The 21709-nt window shown below is 47.6% G+C and overlaps 1 protein-coding gene across 7 annotated transcripts in view; it reads left to right on the plus strand.

The window, feature by feature from the left end:
- Positions 1–21709, plus strand: part of Dennd2b (DENN domain containing 2B) — a 199668-nt gene that overhangs the window by 176780 nt on the left and 1179 nt on the right. For 5 of the 7 annotated variants that reach the window (XM_057777384.1, XM_057777383.1, XM_057777385.1 and 2 more), the window contains 14 exons: positions 398–613; positions 1488–1584; positions 2418–2462; positions 3460–3644; positions 4384–4493; positions 4694–4787; positions 8472–8549; positions 9047–9187; positions 13020–13168; positions 17573–17750; positions 17961–18002; positions 19006–19117; positions 19822–20061; positions 21621–21707. In XM_057777384.1, coding sequence (XP_057633367.1) covers positions 398–613; positions 1488–1584; positions 2418–2462; positions 3460–3644; positions 4384–4493; positions 4694–4787; positions 8472–8549; positions 9047–9187; positions 13020–13168; positions 17573–17750; positions 17961–18002; positions 19006–19117; positions 19822–20061; positions 21621–21707 — 1774 coding nt within the window. Of the gene's footprint in view, positions 1–397; positions 614–1487; positions 1585–2417; positions 2463–3459; positions 3645–4383; positions 4494–4693; positions 4788–7247; positions 7267–8471; positions 8550–9046; positions 9188–13019; positions 13169–17572; positions 17751–17960; positions 18003–19005; positions 19118–19821; positions 20062–21620; positions 21708–21709 lie in introns of all 7 variants that reach the window. The other 2 variants (XM_057777387.1, XM_057777388.1) reach the window with 2 other exon arrangements.

A 21709-nucleotide genomic window follows, 5' to 3' on the forward strand; every position in this document is an offset into this window, starting at 1 on the left:
CCGCTTCCAGGAAAAGGATTTAAGACTGAAGAGGTAGGAAAACTGACCCTTATCCACAGTCACTAATCCTTGTCTCAAAGCTCTGGCAATGCCTGGAGAATTCCTGCTTTGTCTTCCCTTTCTGCTTAGTAGATGATCTCAAAAACCTTTGGTTTATCTTTTTCTGTCAGAATAGTGAAACTTTCTTTGAGGAAGCAAATATTTAATCTAGCCCTTAACTTGGTCAGTGAACAGCTAAAGTCTTAAAAGAGGAAACCCTGGTATATTGGATTTCCAGCATGGGACTGATGAGAGCTGAGGATGCCAGCCTTTTAGCCTCTCTCCCCAGATACCAGCAGATGGATACTGACGAGACATTGTGGTGAGTCCCTCTCTCATATCCTGTCCTCTATGCCAGCTGTCCCTGAAACCCAGCAGTCAGTCCCTGCGCAGTGGGAACTGGTCAGAAAGGAAGAGCCATCGTTTGCCACGATTACCCAAGAGGCATAGCCATGATGACATGATGCTGCTGGCTCAGCTGAGCCTGCCATCTTCACCCTCCAGCCTCAATGAGGACAGCCTCAGCACCACAAGTGAGCTGCTGTCGAGCCGCAGGGCCCGTCGCATTCCCAAGGTATCCTTCCCACTTTGAGTCCAAGACGCTAGGCAGGTGGGTGGGCAAGTAACCAGCTCTGCTCTAGCCTTCCCTTCCCTGTCCTCTTCTAATCTGGGCTGCTTCCTTAGTTCCCCTTGAATAGACTGAGATCTCCCCGCTTCCCCTTTGGTGCCTTGACTTATCAATAATATCACACTAACTGCTTCTCAGTACTCTGGATGTTAGGGGAGGGAAAAGACTAGTTGAGACTCTGTTACCAAGTATCATAGATGAATTTAGGTTCTTGTACACATCTTTGGCCTTTCAGGGACCTAAAGAATCAGACCAGTTCTTCCTATGTCTTGAAAGAGCTTTCGGCAATGATTTGCACATGTGTCCATGTGGCCAGTACTCAGCCCAGAGCAGCAGGATTTAGCTAAATGGTATTTTTAGCTTACAAACAATGCTTGGGTATATTGAGAATTTAGCTTCTTCCTGTCAGGCCCCAGGTTATGGCCCAGAGAGGAAAGGCTAGAATCCTTGTTCCTGTTTTTATATATGCGACTCTCTTTGTCTCAGTTGGTTCGATGACTCTTGGGACCCAGGAGCTCCCATCCTGTCTAGTTTGATCACAGTTCCTTCCTTTGGAAAGCTAAGTTTAGTGTTCTTATCTTGGGGCAGGAGCCCACCCCTAAGGCACAAGGTAGATGGAGAGCCACCAAACATGGTTGATAAGCTCTCACTGGGGTCATTTCAGTAGAAAGACCAGTGCTGGACCCAGCTGGACCAGTGAAGAAAGTTCTTGCACACCTGTAAGGGAAAGAATGGGCTCATAGTTCTCTTTATGGAAGTAGGGGCAGCTAGTGTTAGAATTGCCTCACCCTTTCTGCTTTTTGTTTTTGTTTTAAACCAGCTTGTCCAAAGAATTAACTCTATCTATAATGCCAAGAGAGGAAAGAAGAGGTTAAAAAAGCTGTCTATGTCCAGCCTTGAGACATCATCATTGAGAGGTAGGCATTGATGTCTTAGCTGGGTGACTTTTGGGGGTCCATGAACATCAGGAATGGGCTAAGATGTGGATTGACTTCATATTATCTCATATGGGCTAGTAATGAATCCTTCTACCTTCTAGGAGGGTAGATCCCTTCCAGAAAATGTGTACGTAAGTAGAAGGGCCCAAGAGGAAATTAGTTCTGGGATAGTTTTCTTCTTTGGACTATGAGGACCTGAATCAGGACATATGGGAATCTGTTTTGGACAAAAGGAAAGGCCAGAGTTACTGGGCACTGCTCTCTGTTTTCCATTTTAAATCTTGGGCTGTCTGAGACAGGGCCTTTGTGTTCCAGGCATCTAGGCCTCTCTGCTGGCCTCCAACTCAGGCCCTCAGCTTCACCCAGATCAGCCCAGGGTAGGTGTTTGCATATAGATTAGTATTTAAGATCTGACCTCTGAGTTATTCTGATCCCAGACCACTTACCTCCTGCCTCAGATGCCTTGTCATTGGCCCAGAGTCATCCAGACTAGGTTTATGTCTATTCCTTGTAAGAAAAGTTGGGAGACAGGAAGGTCAGCAAAATAGCTCAGCAGGAAAATGCACTTCCTGTCAAGCCTGGCAACCTATATTTGATCCACAAAACATACATCACTCCTGCAAGCTGCCCTCTCACCTCCACATGAACATGGTTACATGCGTACACCCGTATGCATCCCCCCGCCACATACATGATAAATGAATGTTAAAAGAAAACAAACTTTTTTTTTTTCAAGCTGGGAGGTGGACTCAACAAATATTTGCTGCAGGCGAGGGCCTCAGCAACTGTATATGCCTGTTGTTACTTTTCAGATGAGAACAGTGAAAGCGAGAGTGACTCTGATGACAGGTTCAAAGGTAAGGCTGCTACTCCTCCCAGCCCCAGGGAATCAGCCCTTCCTTCGGCATGCATGGGCCCAGAGTCCCAGACTGGCCCTGGAGCATGGGGAAAGGTCAACAGGACCATCAGAGCAGAAGGCTGTGGAGAAGCTTTTTGAGCTCAATCTTTCAGTGTTAAGTGCAAATGTTGGTCTCTTGTTGACAAATTTAAAGCAGTTCACTTTGTCCATTCTTCCCAAGTCATTGTCCATGGAGACTGGATACTAAGAGTGCTTGGTAAATATTATAACTCTGGAGGGCCAGATGTGGGTTCAGATTATAATCAACTCTTTTAGTTGCAAGAATTGTGCCATAAACTGAGATTATTGCCCTCAGGCAGCCTTGAGACCACCTGTCTGTCTCTCCTGTGGCTAGAGAAGAGACTGAAATGGTCTACCTCAAAATAGGTTCCTGAACCTTCAGTGTTTCAGATAACTTGGCAAATCTCTGTGTTTTTGCTCCTGGGAAACCCTGACTAGATCTTCCTTAGATAAGTAAAGTATGTAGGAGCTTGCTTCCTCCTCAAGGCCTTTACTGGTACCCAGGCAAGCTGACTTTGGACTTTGAGATAGAGACAGAAGGCCCAACTATAAGGACTCCAATAAAGGGTTCAGTGTTAAAGCCATTGTGGAAATTTTACTTCCCAGTTCATACCTTCTGTGCCAACAGGAACTACGGGTATCTGCTAGTGGTACATCCCGAGGTAAGCCTGGCTTAGACAGTTCCGTTAGCCCCAACTCAGCTTCCAGGGACCCCAGGAAGATCAGCACACTAGCTCCTTGCATTAGCACAGTCATTATGTAGGCTCAGATAACAATACTCATCTTGAAGCCCTACCTTGGGGAAAAGTCAGATAAGATATGTTTATGTACGTAGAGGTTATCCAGAGATGGAGCCCTGAGTCAGGTGGATGGGGCTGATGGGAGGTCTTTGAGGGACCAGCCTGCTTGTCTCCTAATGTGAGGCCTGCCCTTAGCCCACACACAGCGCTTGGTCCACATCCAGTCAATGCTGAAGCGTGCACCCAGCTACCGGACGCTAGAGCTGGAGCTGCTTGAATGGCAGGAACGGGAGCTCTTTGAGTACTTTGTGGTTGTGTCCCTCAAGAAGAAGCCATCTCGGAACACCTACCTCCCTGAAGTCTCCTACCAGTTTCCCAAGGTGAGCCTGCCTGCCTGCCTTCCTGGTCTCTTCTGCTTGTTGGCCCATCTGGGAAGAAGAAGCCCTCTTCCTTCTTAGCTCCCCCAGTCACCATATCCCTAACCTCTTCACAGCTAAGAGAGAAGACAAGGCTTCTGGTGCAAGGGGCATTATTTCCTCAGAGCTTCTTTCCCCATGGCTGCAGGGCTCTAAGGAAGCCTGCTCAGGTGTTCCTCCTGTCACTCTCTAGCTCTTCTTCTCTGTCACTGTATCAGTAGATAATCCGCCCACTCAGGTTTGCAGTTCAGCATTCTTTAGTGTGGTCTCAGAGTTGCAGTCATAATTACACTCCGTTGTAGAGCATTTGTTATCTCCTAAAGAACTCCTCCTACTTCCCAGCAGGCAACCCCTGCTCTCTCCCACTTTGTATCTTAGCACCATTCTGTGGAGCGGCAGGCCACAGGTGTCGCTCTCTCGTGCCTCTCTGCAATGTTCTTTTCCTGCTCTGTACCTGACTGATGTGCTTCCCGACAGCAGAGGTGTCACCTATCTGACCTTCTCAGAGGCCTGGTGCAGCTTCTTCTTGCACACTTCTCTTTTGCTCATCTCATTGAGGTGCCCTCCTGACCAGAATGGGCATCTTGTCCATTTTGTTTGCATCCATAGCCCCAGAACATAGGCGGAGATGCTTCTCAGTCCCTAGACCTGCAGGGTCCTTGTCTTCTCGTAGTTATCTCTCCCCATATCCTCTTTCCTGCAGTTGGACCGACCCACCAAGCAGATGCGGGAGGCAGAAGAAAGGCTCAAAGCTATTCCTCAGTTTTGCTTTCCAGATGCCAAGGACTGGCTCCCTGTGTCAGAATATAGCAGGTGAGGTCTGGCCTGGTCTAGCTATAGGAGGGAAGAAGACATAGACTCATTTTCCTTCATAATGGTAAACAACAGAATGGGGCTTGTACTGGTCTCGGCCTACTTTCTTAAAGTAACCTGAGTCTTTATCACACACCTGAGATGGCAGTCCCTGTTTTGGGAACTATCCTGAACTCTCTTCATAATTTCTTTGATGCCAGACCTCTTCCTCTTCCCTGTTTCAGTGAGACCTTTTCTTTCATGCTGACTGGAGAAGATGGCAGCAGACGCTTTGGCTATTGTAGGCGCTTATTGGTGAGTAAGACCATTCACATTCAGTCCTCAGAAATTGGTGGGCAGGGGAGTGCCAGGGCATTTGTGTATCTCTACTAACCCTTCCATAGCATTATCTACTAACCCTTCCGTAGCATTATCTACTAACCCTTCCGTAGCATTATCTACTAACCCTTCCGTAGCATTATCTACTAACCCTTCCGTAGCATTATCTACTAACCCTTCCGTAGCATTATCCTATGTGAAAGCCTTTGATCTACTGAACCTGCCCCTAGTTCATGTACTTACAGTTGAGGGATAACTCCTGTGATAGCAGAGCTCAGAGTAGCCTGTCTGATGGGACCCTGGAATCTAAGATTATATGCAGTAATAGAAGGGGTGCCTCACCTTGGTTGGTTGTTATAACATTTTAGCTTCTGGACTTTCCTTTGTATTTTTTCCTTGGATCGTCAGCTTAGATTGCTGATCTCTAGTTATAATCATGTCAACCCACAGTTTATGTTTGTTATCTAAGTAGGTGGAGTACACCCTTATTCACTCAACATCTGACCAACCTGACAGTGGGAGGGGGAACCCTGTCCATGGTCCGGTAGGGCTTCAGTCTGAGCAGGGAAAGAGATGTACACCTCCTCTGGGATTCTTGGAGAGATACTTTGAATTTGGGGGAAGGACACTGGGGTTTTGAAAATAGTAACCTTTTTTTTTCTTTTTGTTTTTCTAGACAGGGTTTCTTTGTGTGACCTCGGCTGTCCTGGAACTCGCTCTGTAGACCAGGCAGCCTCAGACTCACAGAGATCCCCTTGCCCCTGCTTCCTGAGTAGTGGAATTAAAGGCCCGTGCCACCACTGCCTGACTGAACATAGACACCTGCCCCTTACCCCAAAAGCAATCTCTGTTTCTGTCATTCCTGGAAAAGGGATTGTGGTAGAGCCACAAAGAGCCGGAGGAAGAACAGACCCCAGGGCCTGTCTTCCATTTCATTTTTCTTAGAGTCATCCATGGGTTGTTGACAAAGTCCTTTGGTTTCAGGACATTAGTAGGAGAAGGTGTTGTCAGTCTAAGGGATGGATGAAGGAGATCCTAGACAGGAATCCTAAAAGGGTTGTTCTGGGCCATCCATTCATCTGTCCATCAGCTTTCATCATATAAATGTTGAAGGCCAGGCCATATGCTAAAAGCATATAAACAAGAGCCGGGCAGTGGTGGCGCACGCTTTTAATCCAGGCACTCAGGAGGCAGAGGCAGGCGGATCTCTGTGAGTTTGAGGCCAGCCTGGCCTACAAGAGCTAGTTTCCAGAAGAGGCTCCAAAGCCACAGAGAAACCCTGTCTCGGGAGTGTGTGTGTGGGGGGGGGCTTATAAACAAAAGTTCAGCACATATCCTACCCTCAGTGTACAGTAGTCTAGTAGAGGAGGCCAACTTGTAGCATTTAAGGGAAGGGTTATGAAAGTAAAATTTTGCTTAGGTTCTGTGATTTTCCAAGAGAAATGCTTCACTGGATTTGTGTCTCTACCTTTAAAATATGCATGATAGCCTGTGGGTATTATTATCTCTCTTAGTAGACTAAGAAATTAGAACTCCAAGGTAGAATGACTTGCCCAAGGTCACACAGCTGTAAGAGCCAGACTGATTCTCAAGTCCTTTATCACCAGTCTGGCATTCTTAGACCTCCCCCAACCCCAACAGAGCATGGTCTAGGGAGAAAAGTATATTTGGATATTGAGTACCTATTGTACTGGACTGAAGAACAGGGGAGGGGTCCAGATGCCAGGCCGAGAGCCAGGCAGAGGCCAGCATGTGCCTGGGTCCCCAGGGCCCAGGGAGGAACGATCCAAAGGCTGCCTTTGCCAGCACATGGATGGAACAGAACTGTACTCTTTTGCAGCAGGCCTGCTGCCCCCAGGGAAGAGCATGTTTGTCCTGGCGCACTCAGAGAGGGCCTGGGCTGGGTCCCTGCCAAGGGGGCTGGCACTGGCTCGACATTCCTGCAGATTGGACACAATGATTCTAACCCAAATCCCACATACTTGATTTAATCACTTGGGCTTTAAGGGAGGTGGAGAGTGGGGGAGGGAAAGAGAGAGAGGAGTAAGTTTCAAACCTAATATGGACAAAAACAGATTCTGCCTTCTCTTTAGATCTGTGTCCGTGGCCAGCAGGTTTGGAGACTGAAATAGCCCCATCTGCATTTGCTTAGCAGCCTGCATGAGGGACCAGCACCTGCTGCTCTGCTCCCTCCCCACGCAGCTTTGCCAGGCACTCCAGGCCTCTGAACCCAGAGGCAGCCATGGGGTCCTGCCAGCTCCTTACTGGAGAATGGACTCACCCTAGTCTACTTGTGGGGCTATAGCCCTAGGGCACTCACAGTCTATGTCTCTTTCTTCAACTACTCACCTTTTAAATTCCCCTTTTTTGTTCTCTTTCACTTCATAGCATACCTCTATCCTGTGTCTCTGTGTTCCTTTCCCTCCTTCCTATCAGAAAACAACATGCTTTGGAGGTAAGACAGCAACATGAAAGACAGCACAGACTCCTGGCTGCTGCCTTCTATTTATTTGAGCTTAGGCAATGGCTTAATCTTCATGAGCTCAGCTGTAAAACTGGGTGGTAATGTGGCTCTCATACTTTGGGATTTTTTTTTTTTTTTTTTTTTTTTGGTGGTGGTAGTGGTTGTTTTTTGGTTGGTTGGTTGGTTGGTTGGTTGGTTGGTTGGTTGGTTGGTTGGTTTTGGTTTTGGTTTTAGTTTTGGTTTTTCGAGACAGGGTTTCTCTGGAACTTTGGAGCTTTTGGAGCCTGTCTTGGAACTTGCTCTGTGGCTAGGACTCTTACAGGAAACATTTAATAAAGAGTCATTCCCTTCTCTTGTCTCTTTTCATTTTCCTTTCCTTGAGCACAAATCAAGGGGAGAAAGGGGATATTTTGCAGAGTATCCCACATGATGGTAGGGAGGATGCCCACAAGTCTTTTTTGGGGGGCTGGAGAGATGGCACGGTGGTTAAGAGCACTTGTTACTCTTGCAGAGGACCAGGTTTTATTCCTAGCCCTACATGGTGGATCACAACCATCTGAAACCTCAGTTTCAGGGGACCCAGTGCCCACTTTTGGCTGTCATCATCACCAGGCACACATGTGGTACATATGTAAACATGCAGGCAAAACACTCATAAAATAAAATGAATGAGTCAAAAAAAAATTTTTTAAAAAATGACACAAAGCCGGGCGGTGGTGGCGCACGCCTTTAATCCCAGCACTCAGGAGGCAGAGGCAGGCAGATCTCTGTGAGTTCGAGACCAGCCTGGTCTACAAGAGCTAGTTCCAGGACAGGCTCCAAAGCCACAGAGAAACCCTGTCTCGAAAAACCAAAAAAAAAAAAAAAAAAAAAAAAAAAATGACACAAGTCCTTCTTAATATCACATTTTTTAGGTAGCATCTTTAGGGATATAAATCCACAAATCACCTTGTAACCTCTGACAGCCACTATCTGTGTTTTCCTGGGATAAAGGATGGAGACTATTTGGAGCTTGGCAGCAGATGAGGTCTTCCCCCTGGGAATGATGGCTTTTCTTTGGGGACCTGGTAGAGTTCAGAAGATGTTTGGAGTCATCCTCATTAGTGACTGTACTTAGTGCTCAGTTCCCAAGGAAGAGGAGCCAGATGTGTTCATGCATTCTCTGTCTTCCTGTCTTTCTGACTCCTTGTCTCCAGCCAAGTGGGAAAGGGCCTCGGCTGCCAGAGGTGTACTGTGTCATCAGCCGCCTTGGCTGCTTCGGCTTGTTCTCCAAGGTAAGGGATGCCATCTCCTTCCCGGTCCCCGTGGCAGCTCTCGTAGGAGCGTCTGCAGCTAGCCTAGATGAGACAGCACACTACAGAGCAAGGACTAGTGGGCTCTCACATTCTTGTGTTCCCAAGCCTGACACACTGCCTAGCTGGCTGGCATTTTTCCAACTCCTATGTTGACAGTGACTGTTCTGTAGCAGCCCAGCCTGGGCCATGGGCAGGGCTGTAGCCCTTGGGGATGCCAGGAGTGCCCAGGAAGCTGTCTCACAGGTGCTCTTTCTTTTGCCCTGCTGTTCCCTTCTTGGGGACTTAAGCGGGGCCAATGAGGGAACTGAATGGTCACTAAGAGCCAAGAGAAACAGGAAGGGTACAAAGATCTGGCAGGGCAGCTTTCCTGTCTCTAGGCTTCTGGTCAGAGGCCAGGCTGCCCTCTTCTCAGTCAAAGAAGTGGTGAAGGCAGTTCCCAACACTCTTTCTTTTTGGGCCGCTGGTGGTGGGCACAGGTCCTAGATGAGGTGGAGCGCCGCCGTGGGATCTCAGCTGCACTGGTCTACCCCTTCATGAGAAGTCTCATGGAGTCGCCCTTCCCAGCCCCGGGGAAAACCATCAAAGTGAAGACATTCCTGCCTGGCGCTGGCAATGAGGTAGGGAACTGCTGCTGCTTTCATCTCTGCCCTGCACTGGAGTTGCAGTCTCTAGGAGGCTAGAACACAGCCCCTTCCTTGCTTACCTGCTCCGTACCCCTGATTAGGAATAAAAATTGTGAATGCTGGAGCTATAAGTATTGCCTAGTTCTCTTCTGCTAGGGACTTTAGCTGACCTATCTAGATTAACTGTACCCTATTAATTTATTAAATATTGATTATGAGATTATGCCAGACCTTGGATGAGTCATGAAGATAAGAGTGACACAACTCTATTCTCCAGGAGTTTCCTACCCAGAATGGGACCTGGTGTTGAATACTTATATTTATCAAGAGTTAATTCTTAAGTGTGTGTAAGAGACAGAACAAGATCCTATGCAAATGTATAACGGGAGGTCTGCTTTAGGTTAAGGGGCCAGAGAAGGCCTTCCCCCAAGAAAGTGCCATGTTACCAGGGGCCTCAGCAGTGCATAGAGAGTAGACAGATGAAGGGTGGAGGTGGAGGAAGATGGTTGCAAGCGTGGGAGCCACAGGTACAGGATAGGAACTGGAGCAGAGCAAGTGCTGCGCAAACACTGTTAGAAGATCAAGACGACTAGAAGCATGGTGACCAGGCCAGCCCAGTCTCAGGGCTTGTGCCTGCCTGGTCAGGTTGAGAATTCGGGGTTTTCTAGGCAGTGGTGGTGCACATCTCTAATCCCAGCACTTGGGAGGCGGAGGCAGGTGGATCTCTGTGAGTTCAAGGCCAGCCTGGTCTACAGAGCTAGTTCCAGGGCAGGCTCCAAAGCTACAGAGAAACTCTGTCTTGAAAAACCAAACCAAACCAAAAAAAAAAAAAAAAAAAAAAAAATGAAGAAGAAGAAGAATTTGGGTCTTATGTAAAGGAGGGTTAAGATTCACTCTGGTGTGTCTTTAAATTCTCTGACTGCTATGCAGAGAATGGGCAGGAGTGAAAACAGGGGGACAACTAGGACACAGCTGTAGTAACACAGCAGAGGAGGATCAGATTCGCAACGCTTAGAGCTTCCTTGGAAGTAGAAAGTGTGATGAGATTCTTAGGTCCAACCTGCAGTTTTCTTTCTGGCCTGGGGAACAGGGTGGTGGAATCCTTTCCTGAGATGGGAGCCTGCGAAGGATAAGAAGGAGAGATCTATCTTACAATGTAAGTTTGAGGCACCCACGAGAAGATATAGAAAAGTATATAGATAGGGAAGAAATGAAAGTCCAGTCCTAAGGAACCCCCAAGTAGCAGCCGGTGGTAGAGAAGTAGCAACCTGGAAGTTGGAAGACAGAACATGAGGAGAGGAAGTGGCTGAGAAGCCAAAGGACAGGGATCCCTAAGGCATAAGGAATAATGGGCCAGTCAGGTGCTCCTGAGGTGCAGCAAGGCGCACTGACAAAGAGCAGACTTCAGATGGAGCCCGGGTAGCTGGGCTGGCTGGAGAAGTAAAAGGCTGAGACAGCTCACGTACATAGCTTCGAAGAGAAGAAGGAAGGTGAAAGTAACTGTGGAGCTGGTAGCAGGGTCAGGGTGAGAGGCGCAGAAAGGTGTTATTGGAGACGGCGGTTTGCATGATGATGGAATTGGCCCTCAATGAAGACATTAATAACGCAGAAGAGGGAGAGACAACCGTTTCCTACAAGGTGCAAGTAGTCTGTCTTCTCTTAAGAGAGGTGGGGAAGATGGTGGCTTGTAGACCTGGATTCTCATGACATGGCTTTGCTTTCCTCAGAATAGAAAAGAAGGTGGCATCTTCTTTTAAGAAAGAGGGGAGAAGATGAAGAGTCAGCTGCTGCAGAGTGGGAGGACTGACCTAAGGGACAGAGTGTGCAGGCAGTGGCACAGACCTGTTTAAATCTTCCTAAGAGTCTCTACACATCCTAGGATAAGAGACTTTGAGTTTGATGTGTTATCTGGGGCAGAATTGCTGGCCTTGCTTTGACAGCCCAGCGGCATGCCCTGGCGTTCTTTGGTTGTGCTCTAATCACTTCTTAGGCCTCCATGGCTCTCTTACCTGGGTTACTTCCTATCCCCCAAGTCTGCTTGTTTTTGCCTGAACAGCATTTCCTTCTTATAGATTCCAAGACACTCATGACTTTAATTCACCTCAAACTCTCTTTACCTCTGAAATGGGGAGGTGCCAGCTTCCCTGCTTAGATGCTCTGCCAGCCCTCTTTGCGGATACTCACTTGCCCTCCTGCTGGCCTTGGGCTGCCTCACTGTTTCTGTGTGATCCCAGTCCCTAGAGGCAGTGGCAGCCTGGGACTGGGGGCTGAGGATTGAAAGCTGGAGAGCAGCACTTACTGGGGCTGCTTGGAGTGCTCTCAGGAGGCAGGGCTACAGAGTTCTGTTGTGTCTTCCTTTTCTTCCTCCTCCTCTGACCAGCTGCACTGTTTGTTTTTGTACGTGAAGAAATTCTTAGCTCAGTGTGTACCACCTTGGATTCTGAAAAACATGAACAGGGCTGCAAGAGTTGTGTACACTGCCTTTCTTGACAGGCATTAAAGCCCAGGAAGACCTAGTGGTCAGCACAATACAGGGGATACCCTACATGCTCAATGGGTGTGTGCTGAAGGCATATCCGCACAATTAGGTCAAGGACCTTGCATCCTGCCTGATATCTGTTTCCATCTGAAAAGAAGACATAACAAGGCCAGGTGGTGGTGGTGGTGCACGCCTTTAATCCTAGTACTTGGGAGGCAGAGGCAGGCGGATCCCTATGAGTTTGAGGCCAGTCTGGTCTTCTGAGTGAGTTCCAGGATGGCTAGGGTTATTAAACAGAGAAACCCTGTCTCGAAAAAAAGAAAAAAGAAAGAAAAACAACAAATAAAAAAACAAAAAACCAAGCAGTGCTTAGGGGACTGGACTGGAAGAAGCACAAGTCAGAGAGAAATGAGGTCCTGTAAGTGAGTGGAGCAGATCTGAAGCAAGAACAGTCGGGACACCCGGGGACAGGCCCCTATGACATCGTAAGGCCATAAGGGATATTTATTTCTTTTTTTTTTTTTTTTTTTTTTTCGAGACAGGGTTTCTCTGTGGCTTTTGGAGCCAGGGATATTTATTTCTTATCCCAATTCTCAGGAAGCCCTATTATCACTGTTGCCCTACAGAGTCAAATGTTCCTCCACCTGTCACTGCTGGGGTCACCTGGAACCCCCTCCATGCCTTCAGAGAAGGGATTTTGAGTGCTGTCATGCAAACGTTGGAATAGTCCTTAGAGGGGGAGTACAGCTTGGCCTGGCTTTATAAAGACTGTCGTGTTTCCTTGCGAGATTTTAGGAGTAGTCAGACCTTGTCTTATCCTTGGCACAGGGCCTAGGGTGGTAGAGATAAGGGGTAGGGTGGCAGGATGGCCTGTGGAAGGAAGTCTTCATAGCAGGACAGGGAAGGGACATGGCCACAAGAACAACAGCATTGCCTCCCCAGAGATGGCTGAGGCCAGAGTCCCTAGGTCCAAGACTGCACTCTTCCTATGGCCTAGAGAGCAGTAGTCGATTGTGGGGTCTGATCAGCGTACTGAAGGAAAAAGGGGCAGGAGGCTCATGCAAATGGGGCTGTGTGACTCCCTGGTTCTCCTTATCTGTGGGAGCAGTTAGCTGTCCTTGCTCTCCTCGGAGCCTATATCTGGTCCCTCAGCCCTGTTGGCTAGAGCCTTCCCATCTTTACACTCAGCCCTCACTGTGGGGGCAGAGCTAGAGTCCAAGGGAAGGGGAGACTGGGTCTCCTGCATCATGAGGTGGTTAGAGAACCTTGGAAGAAAGGAAAGCAGCCAGCAGCCGTGTCTTGGGCTCTCACCTAGTGCCTTCTGCCACTGCCTTCCCTTTCATGCAGGTGTTAGAGCTGCGGCGGCCCATGGACTCCCGACTGGAGCACGTGGACTTCGAGTGCCTTTTCACCTGCCTCAGTGTGCGCCAGCTTATCCGAATCTTTGCCTCATTGCTGTTGGAGCGCAGAGTCATTTTTGTAGCAGACAAGCTCAGGTAGGGCCCAAAGGGTAAGGAAGGAGAGGGATGGGGTGGTGGCATACCCACTAATGAATTAAGCACATCTTTACAAAACTGGGTGTATGCCATGCATGTGGTAACGGAGTGCTTGCTTATGCACGCATGTGTGCACGTGTGTGTGTGTGTGTGCGTGTTGAGATGAAGATCATATAAAGAAAGGTTAGCAAACCTGTGAAGAGAAGGGAGGATTGAGAACCCAATTGAGGACTTTGCCTGAGAAAGAAAAGTGATACTCTCTATGCAACAGCCATGTATGTACAGGTGCAGGAACAATTGTATAGAGATGAGCCGGGCGATGGTGGCGCACGCCTTTAATCCCAGCACTCGGGAGGCAGAGGCAGGTGGATCTCTGTGAGTTCGAGACCAGCCTGGTCTACAGAGCTAGTTCCAGGACAGGCTCCAAAGCCACAGAGAAACCCTGTCTCGAAAAACCAAAAAAAAAAAAAAAAAAAAAAAAAAAATTGTATAGAGATGGTAAGTGGCAAGCAACTCCACCCAACCTGCCTTTGCAGAATGCCAAGTTTAGGGGTGATGGACTCCAGAAAGTGCTTCTGTGTGAGGGCTGCTAAGCTGCTCTGTGGGGGGCTGACTGAAGGAACCTCAGAGAAGTAGGGTCAGAATACTCCAAGGCTGGTTCCAGGGAGCTGTGGAGAGTGACAAGATGGGGACTTGAGAGTATGGGTAGGAAAACAGAAAAAAAGAAAGAAAGAAAGAAAGAAAGAAAGAAAGAAAGAAAGAAAGAAAGAAAGAAAGAAAGAAAGAGAAAGAAAGAAGGAAGAAAGAAAGGAAAGAAAGAAAAAGAAGCCGGGCGGTGGTGGCACACGCCTTTAATCCCAGCACTCGGGAGGCAGAGGCAGGTGAATCTCTGTGAGTTCGAGACCAGCCTGGTCTACAGAGCTAGTTCCAGGACAGGCACCAAAGCTACAGAGAAACCCTGTCTCGAAAAACCAAAAAAAAAAAAGAGTATGGGTAGGATAGAGGTTATAGTCTTTTTGACAAGAGAGAGGAGCTTCAGAGGCTGGTGGTATGGGGAGCTGGGACAGCTAAGTTAGGAAGGCTAAGAGCTGGATGGGTCCTAAGACTTGGTCTAGCAGATAGGCACTTTGAATTTTGGCAGTAGATATCTGTTTGTAACCGTAGGGAGAGGTAGAAGTAAGGAGAGGTAGAAGTAATGGTCACTGGACCTGAGGCATCTAGGAAGAAAAAAAAATAAGATTTCTCACCAGCTGAGGTGTTTTTTGTTTAAGACTCTGTAGGGTGGGTCTGCAGGAAGAGTGTGGAATGCTGTAGTGGTACCTCATCATTTATTCTGTCAAAGACTCCACCAGGAAGCCACAGCAGTGATTTCTCTAGCATGGCATTTGTTGTCACTTAGCTAGTACGCTGCATGCTGTATTCTGTGCCTTATGTCGGGTGCTAAGAAAAGGGCAGCAAAAATTCTTGCTGACTTGTCCTCTAGTAAGTACCAAATCCCTGGTGTACTTCCTTCTGTATGCATGAGGAGGTAGTTAAGAAGAATAATTCTTCTAATTGCTCAGTCAGGCAATGGTGCAGGAACTCAGGCCAATGCTCAGCTCAGGGAAAGGAGACGGAAAAACTAGAATGGCTGACTTTCTTTGGTAGTTGGTATTTGGAGACAGGATCCCACTGTGTAGCACAGGCTGGCCTTGAACTTGCAATCCTCCTACTTCATTCATGAGTGTTGATGTTATAGGTGGGTGCCATCCTCCCTAGCTGAGCTGCCTGCTTTTCCAAGGATGGTGAGAGTTTAGAAATGAAGACTACTGGGGCTGGAGACATGGTTCAGTGGTTAAAAGCACTTGCAGCTCTTGCAGAGGACCTGGGTTTGGCACCCACATGGTGGTTCCTAACTATTCATAACTCCTAGGAGATCCAGTGTCCCTTTCTGACCCCTGTAGGCACCAACCATGCGCATGGTGCACATACATATATGCAGGCAAAACACATGTAAAATGAATAAATCTAATATAAATTAAAAAAAAGAAACAAAGACTACCTCTGTCATATTTCTTCCACAGCCGTGGAACTCGGTGTCCCACAGTCTAGGTCAGTGGTTCTCAGCCTGTGGGTCGCAACCTCTTTGTGAGTGCAGTGACCCTTACAAGGGTCTCCTAAGACCATCAGAAAACACAGATACTTACATTAGGATTCATAGCATAGCAAAATTACAGTTATGAAGTAGCAACAAAAATAATTTTATGGTTAGAGGTCACCATACAAGGAGCTATATTAAAGGGTCTCGGCATTAGGAAGGTTAAGAACCAGTGCTCTAGGTGTTTCAAGGCCTGTCTTGCCTTTGTGAAGAAGCCATTTCTGGCAGCTGAGACGAGCCACATGAGTGGCAGCTATGGTACTCTGCTGTCATTGCCTGGCCAGAGTGGAGTGATCCCCAGCAGTGCCTAGATCCTGAGTTCTCTCTTCCAGAAGGTGTCACACATAGACACCCATACCCACATTCCTCCTACTCCAGGCCGAACCTTTTTTTCTGCCCACACCACAGTCCAGCTCCTGTAGGACTATTGAATATAACTATTGTCTCCTGTGGTTGCAGCTGCCTCTAAGCACATTCCAGAAGGAAAATACCCCAGAGTCAGAGTCTTTTTTTTTTTTTTTTCCGGTTCACTTGGTATTCAAGTTTTTTCAGTCTTGGGTGTTAGAAAAAGATGTCCTTTTCATGGGAGTCTGTCTGACTGGAGGGGGAGGGTGGGGGCTCTGCAGTGGACTGTGGACCATGGACCAGAGCTGTAGTGGCTCCAGCACAGCCTAAGTAAGCCCTCTCTCCTTTTAGTTTTTTTCATAAGTCCTTTTTTTTTTTTTTTCTGTTTTTTGATGGTGGTCTCTCTTTCTGTTGGTGTTGGTTGGTTCTAGAGGTTTTACAACACCTTCTACCTCCCCTCCCTACCCTTTGGCACATTGGAGAGGATTGTGGAGATCAGTGTGTCCCTTGACCCAAGCAGCTCTTTTCCAGATCTTTCCCAGATTACTTTTCTTGCTGTTCTCAGGAGAATGGCTCTCAGAGACAGGTCTCCAAGCCTAGCAGTATTCTAGGTGCCAGGGTAACAGGTTAGTCACAAGGGTCCTGCGACTATCTAGAGTCCTTAGAGCAGGGGTTGGTTTTTGTTATAGATAGGTCCCAGTTTTTCTCTCCATTGGAGTATTAGGTATAAAAGTGTGAATCCATGTTACAGAAGCTGAGGGAGAACCCAGATACTTTGGGGGCATGGAGTAGGCTTCACAACATAACCAGGAATGATCTCAGCTTGCTGTGATGTGTAGCTCGAGCTGGCCTGAGTCTTCCTGCCCCAGTCTCCCAGGGCTTTCCTGGATGATATGTGAGGCTCACTGATGCAAGAAAGTCAGGTTTAAAATTAGCTGGGCTCTACGCCTTTGTGTCCTCATCTGTAATATAGGTAAGAGGAAGGTCTTTTCTTTAAATGGAGGTCTTGCTGTGCTGTCCAAGCAGGTTTCACTCTCTTGGGTTCAAGTAATCATTGGTCATAAGTGCCTAGCTAGCTGCTTTTAAGGTGCTTGTTATAGCACCGAGTTTATTTAGAGGTCCTTTGGCCTTTTACTTGACATACGGGTTCTGTTGTGTTTACTGGCATCCCACACTGGGCCTCTGCACACACTGGGTATGTGTACTCAATTTTGCCTGTGGACTTTAGGATTGCACCACTGTGATTGTCCTCCCACTTCCTCTTTGGTCATTAGGTCTGGAGGCTTGGAGCCCCCTCCAGGACAAGAAGGGGATGACCTCAGTGAGACCTGAAGGGAAAGAAGGGTGGCACTTTCCATTCCTAAGAATGGTGTAGGCCACCACACACCTTCTGATTTCTGCACTCCCCCTCAGTTAGATTATTGTTATCGACTAAAGAGAAAGGAATAGAAGGCCAGAGGGCAGAGCAGTACTGGGCTAGAAGAAGGGAAAACTGGTTGAGTACTGGTTGCTGCTCATGACCAAACTGACCACAGCTGTGAAAGGAGAAGCAGATTGAGGGACTTGTGCAGGACCTTCCAGCTCCTGCACACTGTAGCTTCGTGATAAGCTCCTTCTGACTTACCCTTTGTTCTTCCTAGCCTGACACTCCCACTAGTTCAGTCCCTGTCTATACATCCGGGAGTGAGTGTACATGCATGTGTGTGTAAGACACAAACATACACGCCTGCAAAATCCTTTGTATGTTCAAGTGTGCTGCTCACATGCCTTCAGGGCTGTTTCTTGGTTGAGTCCCCAAAAGTGCAGCACATTAAAGGATGTCATGAACCCCTAGTTTCTAATGATCCTTTCCTAAAGGTGTTGGCCCTGGGCTTAGGTGCAGGCCTGGGCTCAGGTGCCCTGTCTCTCTGTCTGTCCATCAGTACCCTGTCCAGCTGCTCTCACGCGGTGGTGGCCTTGCTCTACCCCTTCTCCTGGCAGCACACCTTCATTCCTGTCCTCCCAGCCTCCATGATTGACATTGTCTGCTGTCCCACCCCTTTCCTGGTTGGCCTGCTCTCCAGCTCCCTTCCCAAACTAAAGGAGCTTCCGGTTGAAGAGGTAGGCCACTTGGGGAGCCAGCTGGGGGCTGGGGGAGGAAAAGAAAAAGGCTGTTGGGATCTACTTACCCCAGGCCTCTGGTCTTCAGACAGCTTCTGTCCTTTGTTCTGGGAGGTTTATCTCTGGCTGCTTCTTTGCTGTCATCTGTCTCCGGGAACCTGGGAGTCTGGAAGCCTAGTCACTGATCCACTACCTCTGACTCTTTCTCAGGCACTGATGGTGAACCTGGGATCTGACCGATTCATCCGACAGGTAAGAGCAGCACACTGCAGAACCTGGATCTTCCCTAGTGCAGGCAGGCACACAGGTACTGAACACTCAGGCACCAACCTGCTTTTTGAGCTCTGGTTTCAAGCTTACAGAATAGATGGGGTGGAGACTTAACCTCAGTGGGATCTGTCTTTCTAGTTTTTGTTGGTTTTTCACTATGCAACTCTGACTGTTCTGGAATTGGTGATGGTTCTCCTCTTGAGTGCTAGGATTACAGGCATATATCACCACACCCAGCTTTTCTGGATAGCAATGTGCAAAGAATAGGACCTGAAAGTTCAAAGACTCAACCTGTAGGTTTTGTGGGTCATGTGAACTTTTATTTTCTTTTGAGATAGGGTCTGTGTGTTTGAGCACATGATCTAGAAATAGAAAACAGGTCTCCAAATTTCTCTGAGTCAGTGCTTTTATCAGATAACATCTCTAGAGATATTATGGGGAGTATAAACACTACAGAAATGGGCTTTGTAATATAAAGGTTTACAGTCATTGTCTGCTGCAAAAGCCTTTGTTAGTCATGGAATCTTCTTTGCTCTCCACCAAGGAACATAACCTACCATGTCCCCTCTGGGAACAGTTTACTATACTGGACGGACAGAGCTTAGGACTACCGAGTGTAAAGCACCAAGATATAGCCACTTCACCAGAATATAAAGTAGGGAGCCCAGGCTCAGACCTGGGAGACAGGTTAGGCCAATTCCTGCTCCAAGTTCACTCTACTTCCCACCTGGGGCAGAGTAGAAGAATCAGGGAGATGGAGTAGGAATTTGTGGTTGGTCCAAACAACAGTGTGCAGTGCATTGGCTGCTCTTTAAACTGTGTAAAGATTTCTATGCTTCAGTGCCCTCATCATAAAATGGAGAGGACAATAATGTCAGTTCTACTAGAAGTGAGGTTACCTTTCTGAGCTTTGGATCAGGACCTAACACACAGTCAGTGCTCATCCGTGTGAGCTGTGGTCATCCTTGCTGTCTTCCTTTTGCAGATGGATGATGAAGACACGTTGTTACCTAGGAAGTTACAAGCTGCTCTGGAGCAGGCTCTGGAGAGGAAGAACGAACTGATCTCCCAGGATTCTGACAGTGACTCCGATGATGGTGAAGGCAGAACCCTTCTGTTCTGAGTCTGGGCTTCACAGGCCTAGGACCCTATACTATGCACTGGCTTCTTTCTGGCCGATGAAGCTTAGGTGTAAGAACTGGGTCCCTCTGATTAGGCCTAGTGCCTTTTCTGCCCCCAAGACATGACACTACAGACTTCTTGCTGACAGGCAATGAATCAGTTTTCTTACGCCTTGTTTCAAGCCATTGCAGGTGGTGTAGGGACCTTCCTCATTTGTGAGAGATGTGGAAAAAGTAGTGATTTGGTCTCCAGTTTCCAGGAAGTATTTGTCAACTTCTTTTTTTTTTTTTTTAAGATTATTTATTTATTATTTATACAGTGTTCTGCCTGCATGTATGCCTGCAGGCCATAAGAGGGCACCAGATCTCATTATAAATGGTTGTGAGCCACCATGTAGTTGCTGGGAATTGAACTCAGGACCTCTGGAAGAGCAAAACAGTGTTATTAACCTCTGAGCCATCTCTCCAGTCCCTGTATTTGTCAACTTGTATGTTTAGAGCAGTTTCTGACCTCCAGGAGCTCATGAGCCCATGAGGTAACAACAGCCCTTGAGTACAAAGATGGTCCAAGGACAGTGTGTGTGTTCTCTAGAAGTTTGTTGGGAAGAGACTAAAGGCGATCGGAGATGGTCTTTTAGGCTCTTGAACTAAATATCAGTGATTTTTCTTTTCTTTTCTAGAATGTAATACCCTCAATGGACTGGTGTCGGAAGTGTTTATCCGGTTCTTTGTGGAGACTGTGGGGCACTATTCCCTCTTCCTGACACACAGTGAGAAGGGGGAAAGGGCCTTCCAGCGAGAGGCCTTCCGCAAGTCTGTGGCCTCCAAAAGCATCCGCCGTTTTCTTGAGGTTTTTATGGAATCTCAGATGTTTGCTGGCTTCATCCAAGATAGGGAGCTAAGAAAGTGCCGGGCAAAGGGTAAGGCCATAGGGACTGGGATGGGATGCTGTAGGCCTGTTTCAGAATTCAATATAACTAGGCCTTTCAGGGCATCCAGGGCCAGACCTCTTAACTGCCCTTTTCTTCTGATAGAAACTTGTACATTAGTTCTATTTATTTATTTATTTATTTTAAAGATTTTATTTATTTTTTAAGTATACAGTGTTCTGCCAGAAGAGGGCACCACATCTTGTTACAGATGGTTGTGAGCCACCATGTGGTTGCTGGGGATTGAACTCAGGACCTCTGGAAGAACAGCCAGTGCTCTTAACCTCTTGAGCCATCTCTCCAGCCCCTTTTTATTTATTAATTTGGTTTTTTGAGACAGGGTTTCTCTGTATAGCTCTGACTGTCCTGGAATTCATTTTGTAGACCAGGCTGGCATTGAACTCAGATATCTGACTTCCTCTGCCTCGTGATTGCTGGGATTAAAAGTGCTCCACCGCTGTCTCTTTTGTTGTTGTTGTTGTTTTTGAGAAAGGACCCTAGCTATAACCTGGCTGGCCTTGAACCCTAGGGAATCTTCCTTCTCAGGCTCTCCTATTTGGGGGTCACAGATGTGCAATACAATGACTTGGAGCTCTGTACTTTTTGTCCCAGTAAACCTTTCACAAAACATGTGGTAGCCATGTCTGGAATCCTAGTACTTGGGAAGTGGAGGCAAGAATTCAAGGTCCTCTTCAGCTATGAATTGAGTTTAGGGCCAGTGTGGGCTGCGTCCAGCATCTCAAAAGAAAAAAAGGGGGCGGGGGGGCAGGCATTGGCACAGGTGTTTAATCCCAGCACTCTAGAGGTAGAGGCAGACAGATTTCTGTGAGTTGAAGGTCAGCCAAGATCTGCATAGTAAGTCCCTGTCTCAAATAAAACAATAACAAAAAGGCCAACAAAACACAGCACAAGACATACCCAGGTGGGAACGCATCTCCAGTTGAGAGTAGCAGGCATTGGTGGCCCATCCTGTCTTCACATATTTATTCCTGAAAAGGGACCAGACTGAGCGGTCTGGGGGCTTCTGAGGACCTAGGAGTTGGGAAGTCCCTTGGAAAAGACTGGGCCATCTGCCTTGGATTGCTGATGGTTCCATTTACTAGTTACCCTGCCTGTGAATATCATACCGGCACACGGTGTCTTCTTTACATCATCAAGAACTTTACATCTAAGCTGTTGTTCCCCTCACACACTCCTGTTAACCATTTAGCTGAACAAAGCCTTTTGGAATAGCATGGTGGATCAACCTAAAAGAAGGCAGAGGTCTCCACACAGGGACATCCTGAAGGGCAGAGCAGCCTCACTACAGTGCATATCAGGCATGGGCAGAGGTGGGAGTCAGGCTGTGAAGTCTTGCTCTCAGCAGTGAACACCTGTGAGATGTGTCACTAGTAGTCACTGTAATGACCCAGTCAGGGTTTGCATACAATGCTCCCAACTATTAGACTAGATGTTTGTCTTTTCCCTTTGCATCTGCACTGCGTGGTTCATCATACATTCATGTCTCCATTGTTCTTTCTTTCCCTCTATCTGCTGTTCATCTGTCTCAGGCCTCTTTGAGCAGCGGGTGGAACAGTACCTAGAAGAGCTCCCCGACACTGAGCAGAGCGGGATGAACAAGTTTCTCCGTGGCTTGGGT

The sequence above is a fragment of the Chionomys nivalis genome, chromosome 8 (assembly GCF_950005125.1).
Source record: "Chionomys nivalis chromosome 8, mChiNiv1.1, whole genome shotgun sequence".
Classification (NCBI taxonomy): Eukaryota; Metazoa; Chordata; class Mammalia; order Rodentia; family Cricetidae; genus Chionomys; species Chionomys nivalis.